This window comes from Choloepus didactylus, chromosome 3, assembly GCF_015220235.1.
Source record: "Choloepus didactylus isolate mChoDid1 chromosome 3, mChoDid1.pri, whole genome shotgun sequence".
Classification (NCBI taxonomy): Eukaryota; Metazoa; Chordata; class Mammalia; order Pilosa; family Megalonychidae; genus Choloepus; species Choloepus didactylus.
This window is the reverse complement of record NC_051309.1, coordinates 52,680,982-52,700,482: the sequence shown is the minus strand read 5'-3', so window position 1 is coordinate 52,700,482 and position 19,501 is coordinate 52,680,982. Positions and strand designations below refer to the sequence as shown.

Sequence of the window (19,501 nt, the reverse complement as noted above, 5' to 3'; positions counted from 1 at the left end):
ATGTCTGTTTGCATTTCTGTTGAGTATCTACCTGGGAATGAAATTACTGGGTTATAGGGTATACATATATTTAACTTCAGTAGATTCTGCCAAGCAATTTTCCAAAAGAAGTTGTATCAATTACCGTCCCACAAGAAGTACATACTGGAATTATGGTTGCTTCATATCTTTTGTTTTTTTAAGCAGTTTTATTCACCTACCATACAGTCCATCCCACAGGTACAGTCAGTGGCTCTCAGTATATTCATAGTGTTGGACTTTAATTATCACAGTGAATTTTAGACCATTTTCATTGCTCCAAAGAGAAAAACCCCATGCCCCTTATAATGTCCTATTATTGATACTTGGCATTGGTCTGTTACCTTTGTTATAATTGATGGAAGAATATATTACTGTTAACTATAGTCCATAGTTTGCATTAGGTGTATTTTTCCCCATTTGCCTACCCTATTATTAATACTTTGAAACAGTGACATACATTTGTTCTAGTTGATGGATGAATATTCTTATAATGACTATTAAACACCTTCATTGCCCACACAGGTTCACTATGTTATATAGTTGTCCCATGTTCATCAACCCTTATCAGATATGTGGTTTCCAAATATTTTCTCCCATTGAGTAGTTGCCTTTTCACCTTTTGATAAAGTCCTTTGAAGTACAAAAGTCTTCTGTTTTGAGGAGGTCCCATTTACCTATTTTTTCTTTCATTGCTTACGCTTTCTTTGTAAGGTCTAAGAAACCACCACCTACCACAAGATCTTCAAAAGGCTTCCCTACATTTTCTTCTATGAGTTTTATGGTCCTGACTCTTATATTTAGGTCTTTGATCCCCTTTAAGGTAATTTTTATATAAGGTATGAGATAGGGGTCCTCTTTCATTCTTTTGGATAAGGATATCCAGTTCTTCCAGAAGCATTTGTTGAAGAGACTGATCTGTCCCAGTTGAGTGAACTTGGCCAGCTGAAAATAGAATATGTACTATTTGAACTCTCAGTCCAATTCCATTGATCAGTGTGTCTATATTTGTGCTAGTACCATGCTGTTTTGACCACTGTAGCTGTGTAATATGCTTTTTTTTTTTTTTTTTTGGTAATATGTCCTCCAACTTCATTCTTCTTTCTCAAGATGTTTTTGGTTATTCAGGGCTCCTTACCCTTCCAAATAAATTTGATAATTGACTTTTCCACTCCTGTCAAGTAGGCCATTGGAATTGGTTGGGACTGTGTTGAATCTTTAAGCAGTTGGGGTAGAATTAACATCTTAACGATATTTAGTTTTGCAATCCATGAACATGGAATATCTGTCATTTATTTAGGTCTTCTTTGATTTCGTTTAGCAATGTTTTATAGTTTTCTGTGTATAGGTCTTTTATATTCTTGATTAAATTTATTCCTAGAGATTTGATTTGTTAGGTTGCTATTGTAAATGGAATTTTTTTTTCTTGATTTCCTCCTCAGTTTGTTCCTTACTAGTATATTAGAAACACTACAGATTTTTGTGTGTTGCTCTTGTACGCCGGCATCTTGCTGAATTTGTTTACTAGCTCTAGTAGCTTTGTTGTAGATTTTTCAGTACTTTCAATATATAGGATCATGTCTTCTGCAAATAGTGAAAGTTGTAGTTCTTCCTTTTGAAGTTAGATTCACTTTATTTCTTTCTCTTGCCTACCTGCTCTATCTAGAACTTCTAGGACAATGGTGAGTAACAATGGTGACAGTGGGCATCCTTGTCTCGTTCCAGATCTTAGAGGGAAAGCTTTCAGTCGTTTACCATTGAGGACTATATTAGCTGTGGGTTTTTCATATTTGCCCTTTATCATGTTGAGGAAGTTTCCTTCTATTCCTATATTTCAAAGTGTTTTCATCAAGAAAGGATATTGGATTTTATCCAGTGCCTTTTCTCTGTCAATCAAGATGATCATGTGTTTTTCCCCCTTTGATTTGTTAACGTGGTATATTACATTAATTGATTTTCTTGTGTACAACTACCCTTGCATGTCTGGGATAAAATTCACTTGATCATGGTGTGTGAATCTTTTAATGTGCTGTTGGATTTGATATGCAAGTATTTTGTTGAGGATTTTTGCATCTATATTCATTAGACAGCATGGCCTGTAATTTTATTTTCTTGTAGTATCTTTATCTGGCTTTGGTGTTAGGGTGATGTTGGTGGCATAGAATGAGTTAGATACTTTTCCCTCCTCTTCAGTGTTATTGGAAGAGTTTGAGCAGGATTGGTATTAATTCTTGGAATGATTGGTAGAATTCACATGTGAAGCCATCTGGTCCTGGACTTTCCTTTGTTTGGAGGTGTTTGATAGGTTCAGTCTCTTCACTTGTACAGAATTGCTTTGTTGAAGTCTTTTGTTTCTCCTAGAGTAAATGTAGGCTGTTGTGTGTTTCTAGGAAATTTTGTGCATTTCATCTAAGTTGTCTAATTTATTGGCATACAGTTGTTCATAGTATCCTATTATGATCTTTTTATTTTTAGAGGGTCCAGGGTAATGACCTCCCTCTCATTTCTGATTTTATTTGCGTCTTCTCTTTTTTTCTTGGTCAGTCTAGGTTTGTCAATTTTGTTGATCCTTTCAAAGAACCAACTTTTGGGATTGTTGATCGTCTCTATTGTTTCCGTTTGTTCTCAATTTCATTTATTTCTGCTCTAAATTTTATTTCTTTCCTTCTGCTTGCTTTGGGATTAGTTTACTATTCTTTTTCTAGTTCCGCCAGGGGTGCAGTTAGGTCTTTGATTCTAACTCTTTCTTCCTTATTAATGTAGGCATTTAGGGTTCTAAATTTCCCTCTCAACACTGCCTTCACTGCATCCCAAAAGTTTTGATATGTTATGTTCTCCTTTTCATTTGTCTCAAGTTATTCACTGATTTCTCTTGCAATTTCTTTTTTGACCCACTGATTGTTTAATAATGTGTTTAACTTCCATGTATTTTTGAATTTTCCAGTTCTCTGCCTATTACTGATTTCCAGCTTCAATACATTATAGCAGAGAAAGTACTTTGTGTAATTTCAATCATTTTAAATTTATTTACACCTTTTTTGTGACCCAACATGTGGTCTATCCTGGAAAATGATCCATGAGCACTTGAGAAGAATGTATATTGTGCTATTTGGGGGTATAATGTACTGTATGTGTCTGTTAGGTCTGGTTCATTTATCATATTATTAAAGTTCTCTGTTTCCTTATTAAACCTCTGTCTAGATGTTCTAGCTATTGATGAGACTGATGTATTGAAGTCTTCAATTATTATTGTAGAGACTTCTATTTTTCCCCTTAGCTTTGCCAGTGTTTGCCTTGTGTATTATGGGGCACCATGCATGATTAGATGCATAAATATTTATGATTGTTATTTTTTCTTGGTGGGATTGCCCCTTTTATTAATATATAGTGTCCTTCTTTGTCTCTTATAACAGTTTTGCATTAAAGCCTATTTTTTTGATATTGGTATAGCTACCCCAGCTCTTTTGTGGTTACTGTTTGTATGTAATATATTTTTCCAGCCTTTCACTTTCAACCTATTTGTATCCTTGGGTCTAAGGTGAGTCTCTTGTAGACAGCATATAGATGGATCATATTTTGTTATCCATTCTGCCTAGCTGTGCCTTCTGATTGGGGAGTTTAATCCATTAACATTCAGTGTTTTTACTGTAAAGGCTGTACTTACGTCAACCATTTTATCTTTTTGCTTTTATATGGCATATCTTACTTTTGCCTCTCTTTTTACCCTTTGAGTTACCCTTCTGATAATCTTCGTTTCTATACTCTCCTCCAAGCCACTGTTTCCTGTCTTTTCTTTTCAGACTGCAGAATTCCCTTTAGTATTTCTTGGAAGGCAGTTCTTTTGTTAACAAATACTCTCAGCTTCTGTTTATCTGTGAATATTTTAAACTCTCCCTCTTTTTTAAGGACAGTTTTGCCAGATAAAGAACTCTTAGCTGGCAGTTTTCTCTTTCAGTACCTGAAATAATGTCATACCACTGGATTCTCATCTCTGTTGTTTCTGAGGAAAATTCAGCCCTTCGTGTTAATGAGCATCCCTTGGATGTGATGGACTGCTTTTTTCTTGCTGCTTTCAGAATTCTCTTTTTATTTTTGTCAGTTGACAGTATGGTTAGTATGTATCTTGGAGTAGGTCTATTTGGATTTATTCTGTTTGAAGTATGTTGCTGTTCTTGGCTATGTATATTTATGTCTTTCATTAAGAGTTGGGAAGTTTTCAGCCATTATTTCCTCAAATGTTTTTTCCACACCCTTTCCCTTCTCTTCTCCTTCTGGGACACCCATGACATATATATGTTTGTGCTCTTGCTGTCATTTAGCTCCCTGAAATCCTCATCAAATTTTTCCAGTCTTTTCCCTATCTGTTCTTTCTTCTGTTCAGTTTCGGATATCTTGTCATTTAGGTCAGTGATCTTTTCTGCCTGATCAAATCTGCTGTTGTATGCCTCTAGTGTATTTTTAATCTATTCTGTTGTTCCTTTTATTTCTATGATTTCTGTTATTTTCTTTTTATACTTTCAGATTCTTCTTTATGCTCACCTGTGTCTTCTTAATATCCTTTATCTCTTTAGCCGTATTTTCCTTCATCTACTTGAATTGATTTAGATTTGTTTGAACATCACTGATTAGTTGTTTCAAATTCTGTACCTCATCTGAAGTTTTAATTTGTTACTTTGGCCCATGTCTTTCTGTTTCTTAGTGTGGCTTGTAATTTTTTGCTGCTATCTGGGCATCTGACTATCTTGATCAGATTATTCTTAGGTCAGTTTTTCTTTCGTTTAGGATTTTGTTATTGATTTGATTTGTATTGAGGCTCTTCTTTGACTTATCTTCTTTGATTTATTGGTATTTCCCAGCCAAAACAGGACCAGGGACCCGTACTGGGGGTGCAGACCAGTTACAAGGAGCCCTGGGTGGAGAGTCAGGAAAGTCACCAAAAGGCCTTTATTTCAGCTTCCAAAGGGTATGCATTTCTGGCCTGCCCAGAAGATGGTGATTTTCACCAAGAGGACTTTTCGACAGCTCTCCGAACTTGTGCTTTCCCGTCCTGCCCAGTAGATTGTGCTCTTCGGCAACTTATCCCCACATCCCTGAGAAGGCAGGGACTTCATCCATTCCCTGGGTGCTGTGCAGTACTCCCCTGGTCTGGGGAGCCCCCAGAACAGTTGTTTTAAACAGTTTCTGCCTATCCATTACCTGTTTTGGGGAGAGGAGTGAGTCTTGCAACTCCTTATTCTGCCATCTTCCCCTGTTTCATATCTTTGCCACCACTTGGTATTGCCAATTTTTAAAATGTTAGTCATTTTGGTGCAGTAGTATCTCATGATATTCTTTTGCATTTCCTTGATGACCAGTGTTGATCATCTTTTTATACAGATGTTTTCACTTAGGTACGTTCTTTTTGTGAATTATGCTTTCAAGTCCCTTGCTCGTCTTTGTAAATGGGTTGTGTTTTTATTATTGATGGGTAGGAGTTCTTTATTCTAAATACAGGTCCTTTATTGGATAGACGTACTGCAAATATTTTTCCCTACTCTATGGCTTGCATTTTCACTGTCTTCTTGGCATCTTTTGATCAACAAAAGTTTTTTGTTTTTCTTTTTTTAGTTTAATAAAGTTCACATTATCAATCTTTCCCATTATGGGTAGTGCCTTCATGTCTTAAGAAATCTTTACTTACCCTAGAAGCTGTGGTAGACTATTAAAATAATGACCCCAATGAATCATGCCTCCCTGAGTCCACCCTCCTTTGCAACAGTACTTTGCTGCTTCTCCCATCAAAAGGTATAGTCTGTTTCCCCAGTTCTTAAATCTCAAATGGCCTTGTAACTTTCTCTGACCAGTCAAGTTCAGCAGAGGCAATGCTGTGATACATCCAAGACCAGCCATCAAGAGGTCTTTTGCAGCTTTTGCTTTTACCATCATGCTGGTCAGTGTGTAAATTAGGATAAACTCTGGAATACTGTCTGACCTCTGTCCTGCTAAAAGATGAAAAACCATGTGGAGAATGGAGACCACCACCACCCAACTGACAGCCAGCATGCTAGGCATGTGAGTTAAGCCACCTTGGAACTTCCTGCCCTACTCAAGCTATCACATAAATGTAGATTCATGAATGACCCTTGGCAAGACCAAAAGAAACTCCTAGCCAATGCAAAGAATCATCACGATTGTTTTAAACCATTAAGTTTTAGGGTAGATGATTATACAGCAATAGATACTGTTTTTAATATGATCAGAAAACATCCAATAACTACAAATAAATTAGCCAAAGATGTGCTAGACCTCTACAGACACACACAAAAGAAAACCCACAAATACTACTGAGCAAAATTAAGGACCTAAATAAGTGGAGGCCTATACCATGTTCATGAGTCAGAAGACTCAATATTGTAAAGATGTCAGTTTTCCCCAAGTTGATCTGTAGATTCAATGCTCATCTCATTGCAAATCTCAGGTGGTATTTTATTGGATATTAGCAGGCTAATTCTAAAATTTATATGGAAAAATAGCAAAAATAAATTATATGGGAAATAGTGAAAACAAGCTTCTTGAACACAGGTCAGCAGACTATGGCCTTCGGGTCGTATCTGGCCCACTGCCTGTTTTTGCACTACAATACAGAGCTGGATAGTCGCATCAGAGACTGTAGGATTCTTCAAAGCCTAAAATATTTACAGTTGCCCCTTTACAAAAAAGACTGTCAAACCTTATGCTTGAAGGAAAAAAAATAATGAAGTTTGAGAACTTGTACTTCTGGCCACTAAGACCTATTAGAAAGCTCAAAACAATGTTATACTGACACAAGAATAGACAAATAGGCCAATGGAATATAATAGAGAATCCAAAAACAGACCCACAAATGTATAGTCTTGTAATTTACAACAGAGGCAGTATTTTGGTGCAGTGGTAAGAGAATGATCTTTTGAATAAATCAGTTGACTATTTATGTGGGAGAAATAAATAACCTTGAATCCTTCCTTAACTTACCATCTCAATATTTCTTGTACTTTCTTTGTTCCTTTTTTCTCCTTTCATGTCTGCTTTTCTATCAACCAAGTATTTTTCATTATTCCGTTTTTCCTTCTAAATTGTTTTTTTAGTCATACACTTTTATTATTCTTTCAGTGGCTGTCTTGGAGATTACCGTATATCTCCAAGAAATTACCATTTCACAAGTTCCTGGGAAATGCAAGGACTTTGGAATACTTGAAGGTCATTTACCTCCTCCCATCTTTTGTGCTGCTATCACATTTAATTCTTCATATATTTTAACCCAGTACATATTACAACCCTGTTATAAACAGTCTATTCATTTTTGAACCTACCCACACATGTACCCTTTTAGTTCCTGTTCATTTCTTCCTGCATTACTCTGCTTCCACATGGGATCCTTTTTCTTTCTCCCTGAAATATTCCCCTTTGTGTTTCTTATAGTCCAACTCTGCTGTTGACCAATTCTCTCACATTTGTCAGAAAAATGTCTTTATTTCACTTTCATTTAAAAATATATTCCCCCCATTCCTACTGGGTATACAATTCTAGGTGACTGTTTCTTTTGCACTTAAAAAATGTCCTTTGATTAACATCAGCCTTCTGTGCCAGTTCAAAAGTTAACTGTCAAAAGTTAACCTTGAGGCAATGTGTCTTTTGTCTTTGATTTTCAGCAGTTTTACTACGATGTGCCTTATTGTGGTCTTATTTGTATTTATGCTGCTTGAAGGTCATGGTACTTCTGTGGTTTGATGTCTTTAACCATTTTTGAAAATATTTCTTCAAATAGTGCTTTTGTCTCCATTCTCTTTCCTCTTTTTTCTGGGATACCAGTTACACCTATATAAGACCTTTTCCCCATTTCTGTATTTCCCTTTTTTTTTCTTTCTGTGCTGCAGTCTGAATCTTTTCTGTTGATCTTTTATTTACGAATCCTCTTTTCTATTAATTATAATCTACTACTAAAATCTTAATTTCAGACTTGGTCCTTTTCATTCCAAGAATTTCCTGCTGCATTTTTTCTTTTCTTTTTTTTGTACAAATTCCAACTTTTGGTGCATTGTCCCATCTTTTCACTTATTTCATTGAACATTTTGTCATTGTTATTTCAGAGTTCATGGTTGATAACTCTAATATCTGGCTCACCTATAAATCTGTTTCTATTGCTTATTTTTTCTCTTGACATTCAGTTATTGATTTGTATCTCCTAGTATTCCTGATGAATTTTGTTGGAATGTTGGAAATTATTTGTGAAAAATTTTAGAAGCTCTCAATGATATTTTTCTCCAGAGAAGATTTAATTTCCTTCTTGTGTTCAGAACAAGGACATTATCACCTTGATCCAATCAGGGATTGAGTTGATTTGAAACTGTTTAAGGCTTTGTTCAATTCCAGTTTGCCTTACTCTTAGGATGTTACCTTCTATGGAGCACATTGTAAGTCTGTAGTATTTGCTAGAACCTCACCATCTTGGTAGCAATTGAACAATTTTTGTCTCTCCAGCACCATGAAACTAGAAATCTCTGCTTACCTAGGCCCTCAATACCTTACTAACTTTGATAAACCCTAGTTTCCCAGTCCGGAAACTTAGGCCACAAACTCTTTTAGCCACTGTGCCAGTTTGGGTGTTATTATGTCCCCTAAAATGCCATGTTCTTTGATGCCATCTTGTGGGGGCAGACGTATTTAGTCTGATTAGGTTGAAACGTTTGGAATGGGTTGTTTCCATGGAGATGTGACCCACTCAACTGTAGGTGATAACTCAGATTGGATTATTTCCATGGAGGTATGGCCTCACCCATTCAACATGAGTCTTAATTAAATCACTGGAGCCTTATAAGAGCACACAGACAGAAAGAGCTCGCTGCTACAGCCAAGAGAGATACTTTGGAGACAGCTGTTGAAAGCAGACTTTTGCTGACACTTTGCTTTGGAGAAGCTGAAGACAAAACACCCCAAGAGAAACATTTTGAAGAATGCAGTGGAGCTGAGAGAGGAGCTAGAACACACCTGGGATCAGCAGATGCCAGCCACATGCCTTCTCAGCTAACAGAGGTTTTCCAGACGCCATTGGCCTTCCTTTGGTGAAGGTATACTCGTGTTGATGCCTTAATTTGGACATTTTCATGACCTTCAGACTGTAAATTTGTAACTAAATAAACCCCCTTTATAAAAGCCAGTCCGTTTCTGGTATTTTGCAAAACGACAGCATTTACAAACTGGAACAGCCACTTTCTGTTCAGCCTCTGTGCCCAGAAACATACCTGTAGAGTGAAAACTGTAACCGGTATAGCTCTCTGAGATCTTAGTTCTTCAAGTCCTGGCTGATTCAGCTTTTATAGTTGTCTTTGGAAGACTGGTCTGATAGAAACTAACCCATCATGTCCAGAAGCAGAACATCCCCAGTTAAATTTTATCTTCCTTTGAGCTTTGAACAAAGAAGACATCATGACAGAAAGATCTATTTGTGGACTTGAGGGTGCTCTATATACAAATTATCCACTGAGTCTTACATGCACTGACAGGAAAAGTATGGAAATGTGGACCTGTCTTCTTCAGCCCATTGTGAAGCTAGGGGATTATATAGTTGGAGCTTCTTTTGATAGAATAATTACATTGAAAAGTACTGAAAAAATGCCATATCACTAGACATGCTATATAAAAAAATATATATACTAAGAATAAGCAACTAAATAATAAATTAAAAGTATTCTTTTCCAACTTATTAATATACTTGAACAAATTTTGGCTGGATTATGTATGTGATGGTAATTAAATTCATAAACATTTTAACATCAATAAAGATTAATGCACAAATTTCATGATAGATGTCAATGGAATTTTACTGATATAAAGAAATCTGTTGAAAAGCTTTTGACAATGGCTGCAATCAGCCGTATCTCACCAGAGAAGACTAACATGTTTTTCTTCTGAGATGCTGTCAAGCAAATAGCCTAAGAGCTAGTAAAATCTGAAGGAATGGCATAAAAGGGACATAAGGTCAAAGAGATTGTTTTGAAATAACTGAGATGTCTAATTGTAATTCTTTTCATGTAGAAAGTTAAAGCTGCCATTGAAGACTGTAAATGGTTATCTAGTAGTAAAATATTTTCACAGAGTAAAATTAATGTAGCTTACAGTTTTACTCAATATATGATGCTTACTATACTACAAAAAAAAACACTACAGAGTCAAAAGAACTGATAATATTAGTAATAGCAAACTGTTAAAATCTAGGAGCTTTAACTTGAAAGCTCTCAGCTTTTACTTCAGCTTGAAATTTGTATTACTCCAGTGTTCTTTTCCACTAAGCCACAGTGCTATTATTTTATTTTTGAGTGAAGAAAACATACTTTAAGTAAATAAACAACTTTAGGACTAGCCCTTGGATAACAAAAAAACACATTTGGCTTCTCTAGCTAATATTCTTTGGAGATAAACATGTTCATCATTTATTACTGTCAGAAGGAATGAAAAAAAATAAAAATGAGATTTAAAATGGATCTTGGTTTCTGTTTCACTAATTAAAACTGACACCACAGTCTTCTGAGAATTACACTTCTGATAAGCAAACGGACCTGGTTAATTTTAAGTTGCCTTTATTAAATTGACCTGAGGGAAGCATATCTTTCATTTCCCCATCTTACATTAGACAATGTCAGGTATAGGTTGTGAAGATTTCCAATAAAATTTACAATACAAAGGTTATTCTTTCCCTAGAATAGAAGACTGATAATTGTGAGTTCATCATTAGTAAACTGTCACACAAGTATGCATTTTGTTATATTTATAGTATGATCTTTCTTTGGTTTATTCCATATAATGTTTAGCCTCAAATGAAGATGAAAGTAAATGTCTACAAGCAGTTCTAAAATTTCAAATTAACTTTTAAGTTTGCTGTTTTATATGCACAGGCTGTTATATTACCAGTTTCATTGTGCATTATATAATTACTGAATTAAAATTTACTGTTGCATATTTCTTCAGTGGTTAGATAATTGTAAGAGGACTTTTGGTGCCAAAGAAGACATATACAGGATGAACACAGATGCACAGGTATGTTTCTTTTTTCTTGTTTTTACTGTATTTCTATATCAAGTAAAAAATGTGGGTCTTCCTCAGTCCTTATTTGATATTCCTAGAAATAAAGAATATTTGTAAAACTTTTCATTTTGATTATCAGAACAATCTTTATAAAAGTTAGGTTCAGTGAAGTATTGGCTTAGAAATGAAAAATTCACTTTAATAAAACCAAACAACCAGCTTGTGACTGAAGCTTAATAACAGCCAAATAGATAAGTTTGATGGATATCTGGACAGTCCAGGTCAGCTTTTATTTGCATCTGCCTCTTGTGAAAAAAAACAAAAAACAAAACAAAACAAAACAAAAAAAAAACCCAAAGTGTTCTGCATTAGTATTCTGCAGATAAATTCTGGTCAGGAAAGCAAAACTAAAGGTAATGTTATATAAGTTAGTATTAGCTTCTCTAAAGGCGAAATTCTGATTGGATAAGTTATAATTTTTTTCTCTAATATAAAGTTTAGTGAAAATAACAACATTATATTTTCTTAAAAAAAAGTGCAAATACATAATACATACATTTTATTAAGTGAGGATAAGTTAAGACCTACAAATGGGAGTGAAACTTCATATGGGGAAAATGCATTCATTAACTACACTTGATTCTGTCAAGTAGATGCTCTAACTATCCCCATTTTACTGGGACTCAGAGAGTCAAATTTGCTTAAAGCCAGCAAGCAGATAATTAAGAACTAAGATTCAAATCTGAGCAGGCTTACTCCAAATCCTGTACTATGTTACAAAGAAAGTAACTGTCAAATGATCTGTTTAAGAAAAGAAATTAGGCAAGATAAGGAATTAATCCTAGACTGGAGTTAGATCCTTTGTATCTAATTCTGTCTTTGCTAAATATTTAACTGTCTGGCCTCAGCAAGAAGTATAATCTCTGTTTTTCTTTCTATGTAAAAGTATATGTTAGAACCCTTCTACCTTGAAGAAAATGAGATCTATCTCCATGAGTCTAATTCAGTTAACAATATCTTGAGGTTTTCTGCTATCTGAAAACTGAATTACTCTTTATTTTCACACTTTTAAATACTATCTGTCCCTATGCACCAGTAGTCTTTTGCATAATAAGCAATCAACAGATATTTATTGAATGAGTGAATGAAAAGAAAATGAACTTGCAGATTTCAATATACTTTAAAAAGCAGCCATTTAATATGTGCATATGTATACTACTACCTAAAAACTGCAGTTTGTTAGCATATTTAGAGTAATTGCTGGTAATTCTGAGCTATAGAATTAAGTACATTTGTGTCTCCTACAATTGTGGTGATCATAAATTTTATCATCTTAATTCTTTTCCATTACATCCCAAAGTAGTAACTGGATATATGCATGTAGAGTCAGTTTTATCTTATTTATGCTAGAAGTGACAAAAAATACTTAAAAATCCAAATTGTTGTTAATCTCTGAGTACAGAGATTAAATAATTTTTGCATAAAATAAAATCTCAGAAATTAGATATCCTAATATGCTTGGCATTGGACTGTGCTCATCTAATGTTTATGTACTGAATGAATATCCATGTAATTTATGGTAAGCTGTACAGAGCTAACATTCACCTTTGCTTAGCAAATCCCTTCTAAATTGGTAGGAATAAATGTTACATAAACAGTCCTTCAGAGGAAACTATTTAGAAAAGCAAACTTTAAGATATACTTTTAGAAGCTACATTTATGTTATAACGATTACTGTTTTTTAATTAAAAGTCCTTCTCCAAGTCCAAATTGCTGTGATATTTTAATGTAATAATTTTTGAAATAGTCCATAAATTAGATTATTCACTGTGTTTTTTTTACATACGTTATCTCATTTGATTCATACCCAGTTGGGTTCGATTTTTGATGTTTATTGAATTATATTTGGAATGCAATTTAAAACGCACATCTGCTTTCAATGTTCTACCCTCTGGCTCAGCACCAATTATGGCAACCTAGGATCTAATTAGACAGTAAAGGGTAGGAAGCCTAGAGTGAGCCACACAGGAGATAATCTTCCCGTGGGTAAGTATTTATTATGTAAGATTATAAGCCAATTCTATAACAGTAATAGTAATTCATTTTAGTTTCATATTTTCAAAGCAGAAATTTTCCATTTTACTAATGAAAATGTTATTAGTTGGTTTTGTGTGTTTGTTTTTTTAAAGGCTATAAAAACCTTTTAAGGATTCACCTAATTGGTTTGATTTTATTCTTTGTACCTTTTTACACAGAAATAAACCATAGTAATTCAGTTATTATTTGGCAAAGAGTTAAAACCACCCTGAATTGTTGCAGTAAATATCTAAAAACTTTTATTCTGGAAATAGCATCATAAATTTTCCTTTGGCATGTAAAATATATGTTCTTCAATTTGCCTGGGGCTTGCGTGGCCCTAGTTTAAAATGATTTCTTACACTAATTCTTGGTCTTTTTCTTCCTTTGTATTTTTTTTTGTGACCTGCTCACCTTCTTGCTTAGCAAATGGAAATTCTAGCAGTAAGTGACCTGTCTTGATTTATAGACCACTTAACCATGTCAGACAAACTGGTTTTCATGCCATTTGTCTACTTGTGACCTAGCAATGTTTTGTCATGGACTACTTTAAGAGTAATATGTGCTTCAGTTTTGCATACCCCTTCTCCATGAAAACAATGACATTTTATAATTCATATGTACAAAAAGTCACCTTTTTCTAAATCTATAACTAACATATAATTCCTTTTAAAATGCTTATTTTAAATATCAAATGCACGTGTTAATTTTATAGTCTGATTTCAATGAGGTTAGAGTAATTTTCTTTTAGAAAAATGAACCCATTTTAAAGACCAGCTATTCTTACTTTATAGGAAAGGGGTTATCCAGTTTTATTTTGCTTTATCAAAGCACTTGTTGAGAAATACATTGAGATATGTATCTTGATATAAATATTGATGGAGCAAAAGCCTATGCATTTGTAAATTCTCTTTATTGTGAATTTAAAGTTTTAAATAATAGTGAATCCTTTTTAAAGCATCCTACTGAGACATTCTGTTTGTCTAATGTGAAAATGTGTTCAATGCTAAAAACGAATTATGTAACCAGCGTGATCTTTAACTTTGATTTTAATCCCAGTCTTCAAAGCATCTTTCACATCTGCCTTTCGTCAGCTTACACATTGTATTAACTTGCTTACTTCAGAAAAATAAATACCAAGACAGTTTTAACATAATTACTTATAAATTTTTATTGGAAATATGCTGTTTAGTCAAATATCGCAGAAAAATGACATCTAAATTTAATGTAATGTTATTTGTTTCTAGGAACTGGAGCTCTGCCGAAGGTTATACAAGTTGCATTTTCAATTGCTGCTTCTGTTCCAAGCCTATCGTAAACTTATCAACCAAGTAAATACTATAAAAAATGAAGCAGAGGTAAATGTTCAGTTGTAGGAGGCATCAGTAATTGATTCTAGGAAATTAAAATATATGCATACATAGTCTCCTTGTTAGAATATCTTAAGTCAAAAGTCATTTATAGTGATTTTTTTTTTTTTTCAGTTTAGAAATTATCTTTTTGGAATAACATGCTATTTCAGGACCTGTTGATAAACAAGACAGTAGATATCCATCTTAAAAGGTTCAAGACCTTAAAGGTCTCAGTAGCAGCAACAGATCATCTGTAATCAAAAGTCAAGTAAAGCACATCAGTTCAATGAAGACATAAAATCGTATTCTGAAACCCCCTAACATCTTGCCCATATTTTATTTCTGTAGTTTCAGTAATGCACTCAAGAACAAATATGTTTAAAACACTTTGTATGTTGGAAATCATTTACTATATAAGTTCCATTGTAGTGACTGTAATAATCTTTTTCCCTCTTGTCATGTGCTTTTACTAAAGCTGTCAGTGAAGAAGCAATTTAATTTTTAATAAAATTGCTAAATCTGTGAAAAAAAAAGAAAATATTGGTTTATATAATATACCCTGGGTAAATATCCTTTTAAAATATAAAGACCATCATTCTTTAATGTCAAAAACTTTTTCATGATCCCCACCATAACAGTAATTGTATTTTTTACTATCTAAGATATAATATATAATCACATGTTAAAACCAATATAGACATTACAACTTGTTGCTTTATCAAGGATGTTTTCATTTAAAGACCATTTAGTGGCAATCATTTATGTATCTCTACTCAGTGGAGAATTTGAAATGTACTACCATTAACCTCTAAGTTTAACATTTTTAAATAATCTTTAAAGTAAGAGAAAATAATGGTTACCATTAGGTATATACTAGCAGTCAAATGAAATCCTCTCCTTGTTTACTGAATATACTAATAGATCCTTAAAGGTGTATTTATTTGTTTTAGGTCATCAATATGTCAGAGGAACTTGCCCAGCTGGAAAGTATCCTCAAAGAAGCTGAGTCTGCTTCAGAAAATGAAGAAATTGACATTTCCAAAGCTGCACAAACTACTATAGAGACTGCCATTCATTCTCTAATTGAAACTTTGAAAAATAAGGAATTTGTATCAGCTATAGCAGAGGTCAAAGCTTTCAGGTAAAATATGAATGATTTAAAGGTAATAATACCTTTCTATCTAGGCTGGGTGGGAGTTTACTCATTTAAAGGGTTTTGGTTTTCAGTTGATGTTTCCATATCATGTGTTTGTGAAAGGAAAACACGACTGTATCTTCTATAGTTATCACTAAAATGATACGAATTTTAGATTCTTTTTTTCACTGGCAGTAATTTTCAGTAATATATTTGCTCAAATAGTCAAATGGTTCCCCAGTAATTCACAAGGAAAATTTTTGTTGTTGATATAGGTATTAACTTAAAATACAGTTTAATTTTAACTAGTAATTTTTTCATTAAGTCTCTGGACTTAAAAATATTGTCTATTTTCAGATCTCTTTGGCCCAATGATATATTTGGCAGTTGTGAAGATGACCCTGTGCAGACGCTGGTACACATATATTTCCATCATCAGACACTGGGCCAAACAGGAAGCTTTGCAGTTATAGGCTCTAACCAGGACATGTCAGAAGCAAACTACAAATTGATGGAACTTAATCTAGAAATAAGAGAGTCTCTGCGCATGGTGCAATCGTACCAACTTTTAGCACAGGCCAAAACAATTGGAAATTTGGTGAGCACTGGATTCTGAGAATCTCCAGGCATTTAGGAAAAAAAACTAAACTAAAGATGATTAAGAATATTAACAAGCACCTTTTATGAACCCTTGCAACTCACTGATAACTTTTTCTGGTAGCAGTCACAATTATAGCATAACTAACATCAAACTGTATCAAAATATAAAAGTAAGAATGTCAGAAAACAAACATCTGAAGAAAAAATCTAATTGTTTTAATAGCTGCCAATACCTCCCACAGTAACTGTATGAAGAAGGAACTTTTTAACTACTTAAAATAACCTATGTGAAAAGAAAAGGGCTAAAAGTGATGCATACAAATACATTACTTTCTGGAGAAAGAAAAGAATTCCAAGAATGTTTGCAATAATGGCCTCTAATACTGAGACATTGGAAAGCAGGTGAAATGAGGCTGAAATCAAGGCTGATTTATTTTAGCTGAAGACCTGCAAAGCTATGTGGATTTCTAGCAGTCATTAACATAATCTACAATTAATCGATGCTTAACCATCTACATGAAGAATATCCAGTCAGATAGATAAACACAGAAAAGACTTATTTTTAAAAACCATTGATTTTTCAATATGTGGGATAAGGGTTTGGGGTGTGTTTGTTTTGTTTTTTTTTGATCTGTATAAGGAATTATGTGTGCGTGTGTTGGGATGTATGGATATGTGATAGTCATATTTTCAAGGTATGGATGTTTGGTGATAACGTCTCAGAGCATGCCTAAAAGAGCACTGCAAGATTATTTTTGAAGAAATTTTATTTTATTAGATCTAACTCTTCATAGTGTGTAAATGTTAGAACATTTTAATAATATTTTAAAACTGGGCTTTCCCAGTATTTCAAAAAGAAATAATATATCTGTTAACATTATTGGAATGCTGCTCAGTTCTCTGATCAGTGCTTATGTTACAATTGTTGATAACTAACCAAAGTAGATGCCTGCAGAGACTTTAAAATGTAAAATAAACATGTATGCTGCCCATCAGCAACTCTCATTAGAAAAGTTAACTTATTTTACTCCATAATTATTACAGAAACTGTATAGATTAAAACCAGTATTTTCTTGTACATTTTTGCAATGCACTGTTATACAAGAATAGGTGTACAAAGCTAAAGAAAAAATCATGGTCATCGGTGGTAGAATATATGACTTGCAGGCTCTGAAGTCTGCAGAATTCAAGAAGAGAGATGCAAATACATTTTTATATGTTTATTCAGGACTCACATGTTTCACCCTAAAGGAACCTCGGGCTATGGGGAAAATGAAAGGAAGCCTAAAGACTGACTACCAAAACATGCAATATACTTATTCACTGTCAAGTCTGTAGCATAACATGAACTGAATTCTGTCCTTTTTTAAATAGCATTTTGTAAAAGAAATGAATGTAGTCCCACGATTCCTCTGATTTGAAAGGAACACCTTGTATTTTTTATATGCATCTCTTATCCACTGTGACTTTTCTTTTAAACTGGGCTCTGTGATTCCAGAGTTTAGAATGTAGAAATGAAATGCTTAGCTTTGCCTTTTCTTGGGAGTGTGGACCCTGCCAGAAATGTAAATTATGCTCAAGTGCACTGGTTGAAGGCACTGCGCACACCATTGGACTGCTGGCCGTAGGTAGGTTACCTGTAAAATTCCGTAACTGGTCACGGCACATTCATAATCACTGTATTTTTTCACCCTGATAAAACAATTATTTTGATGGTGTTCTGGTACTGTAAATGGTGTCCTTTAAATTATTTAATAACATTTGGGTATGGGGCAGGAAAAGAGGGGTGGTGTCTTAGAGATACACATGCTTTACATCCTATCTTACCATCCCCTATTTTTCTCACCCTCCTTAAATCCTTTTTGTTAAAATAAAAAGCATTATAGCTATTGATTTGTGTTGTATTTTAAGAAAGAATGAATGATTATAGTGTGCATCATTTAGAAACTTTTGAAACATTAGCTTCACTCTTCTTAAATTTTCCTTTAAAAAAGGGAGACCAGAATAAGTTGAATTGACTAGTTACCTGTCCTAGTTTGCTAATGCTGCAGAATGCAAAACACCAGAGATGGATAGGCTTTTATAAAACTGGGGTTTATTTCACTACACAGTTACAGTCTTAAGGCCACAAAGCGTCCAAGGTAACACCTCAGCAATTGGGTACCTTCACCAGAGGATGGCCAACGGCGTCCGGAAAACCTCTGTTAGCTAGGAAGGCAGCTGGCATCTGCTCCAAAGCTCCTGCCTCAAAATGGCTTTCTCCCAGGACGTTCCTCTCTAGCAAGCTTGCTCCTCTTCAAAACATCACTCCCAGCTGCACTCAGTTTTCTCTCTTTGAGTCAGCTCATTTATATAGCTCCACTGATCAAGGCCCACCCTGAATGGGCGGGGCCACGCCTCCATGGGAACATCTCATCAAAATCATCACCCACAGCTGGGTGGGGCACATTCCAAGCAAATCTAACCAGCACCAAAAACGTCTGCCCCACAAGACCACTAAGATAATGGCATTTGGGGGACACAATACATTCAAACCGGCACATTACCCAAACCAAAATCTTTCAAAAAGCCATTGAAATTTGCTTTTTGTGTTTACTTATATGTTACTAAGTCTATTAATAATATGAAAATGAATATAACAGCAGAAAGCTAGATGCAAATACAAATTCACTAGGATTGTCTTTTGCAATGGAATTTTCTTCAAACATTTCTTAGCTCCTGTCCCTCTGAATCCAAAATTTGCATTCATTAACAAATTTAAGAAATGCTTAGTTTATTAAATACCTTGTTTAGTTTGACTTAAAGCCCAGTATTTGTAATATGCAACCTTTTTTTACCCCCTAAATTTATCATTTTGAAATAGTAAGTTTGTAAACAAACAATAAAAGAAGAGATTTGGCCAGTTCCCCATGCCCCTTCTAAAATTAGAAGGCCAAAATATGTTTACATACTTTAGAAAATATTTTCTAGTTTTAATGATGTAAAATAGAAGGTGTGGTACAACCCAACAACCTACATTAAATTTAGGAAATATTATACATTCTCTTGGGAATGACTCACCAAAACCAGAATAAGCTTTCCTCATTTAGGTCTATGAATGAGAACTGTCCATACACCACACCAGCATAATCTAAGTGAAAAGAAATAAAATATTAAAATTTAATTATAGTTACATTTTATAGCATTACCTAATTATCAAAGTGATCCATGGCTTACTTTAGAAAATGCATTAAATATAGGGAAATATGAACAAAAAAACTGGAATGGTTTATTATCTTGATAC

General features: G+C 34.2%; 1 protein-coding gene across 8 annotated transcripts in view; it reads left to right on the top strand.

Moving 5' to 3' along the window:
- The window catches only part of FRYL (FRY like transcription coactivator), a 289,611-nt gene extending 271,504 nt beyond the window's left edge, over window positions 1–18,107 (top strand). For 5 of the 8 annotated variants that reach the window (XM_037829764.1, XM_037829770.1, XM_037829766.1 and 2 more), the window contains 5 exons: window positions 10,999–11,067; window positions 13,558–13,575; window positions 14,379–14,489; window positions 15,434–15,624; window positions 15,976–18,107. In XM_037829764.1, coding sequence (XP_037685692.1) covers window positions 10,999–11,067; window positions 13,558–13,575; window positions 14,379–14,489; window positions 15,434–15,624; window positions 15,976–16,234 — 648 coding nt within the window. In that variant the 3' untranslated portion in view covers window positions 16,235–18,107. The remainder of the gene's footprint in view (window positions 1–10,998; window positions 11,068–13,557; window positions 13,576–14,378; window positions 14,490–15,433; window positions 15,625–15,975) is intronic. The other 3 variants (XM_037829768.1, XM_037829767.1, XM_037829769.1) reach the window with 3 other exon arrangements.
- The last annotated feature ends 1,394 nt before the right edge of the window (window positions 18,108–19,501 follow it).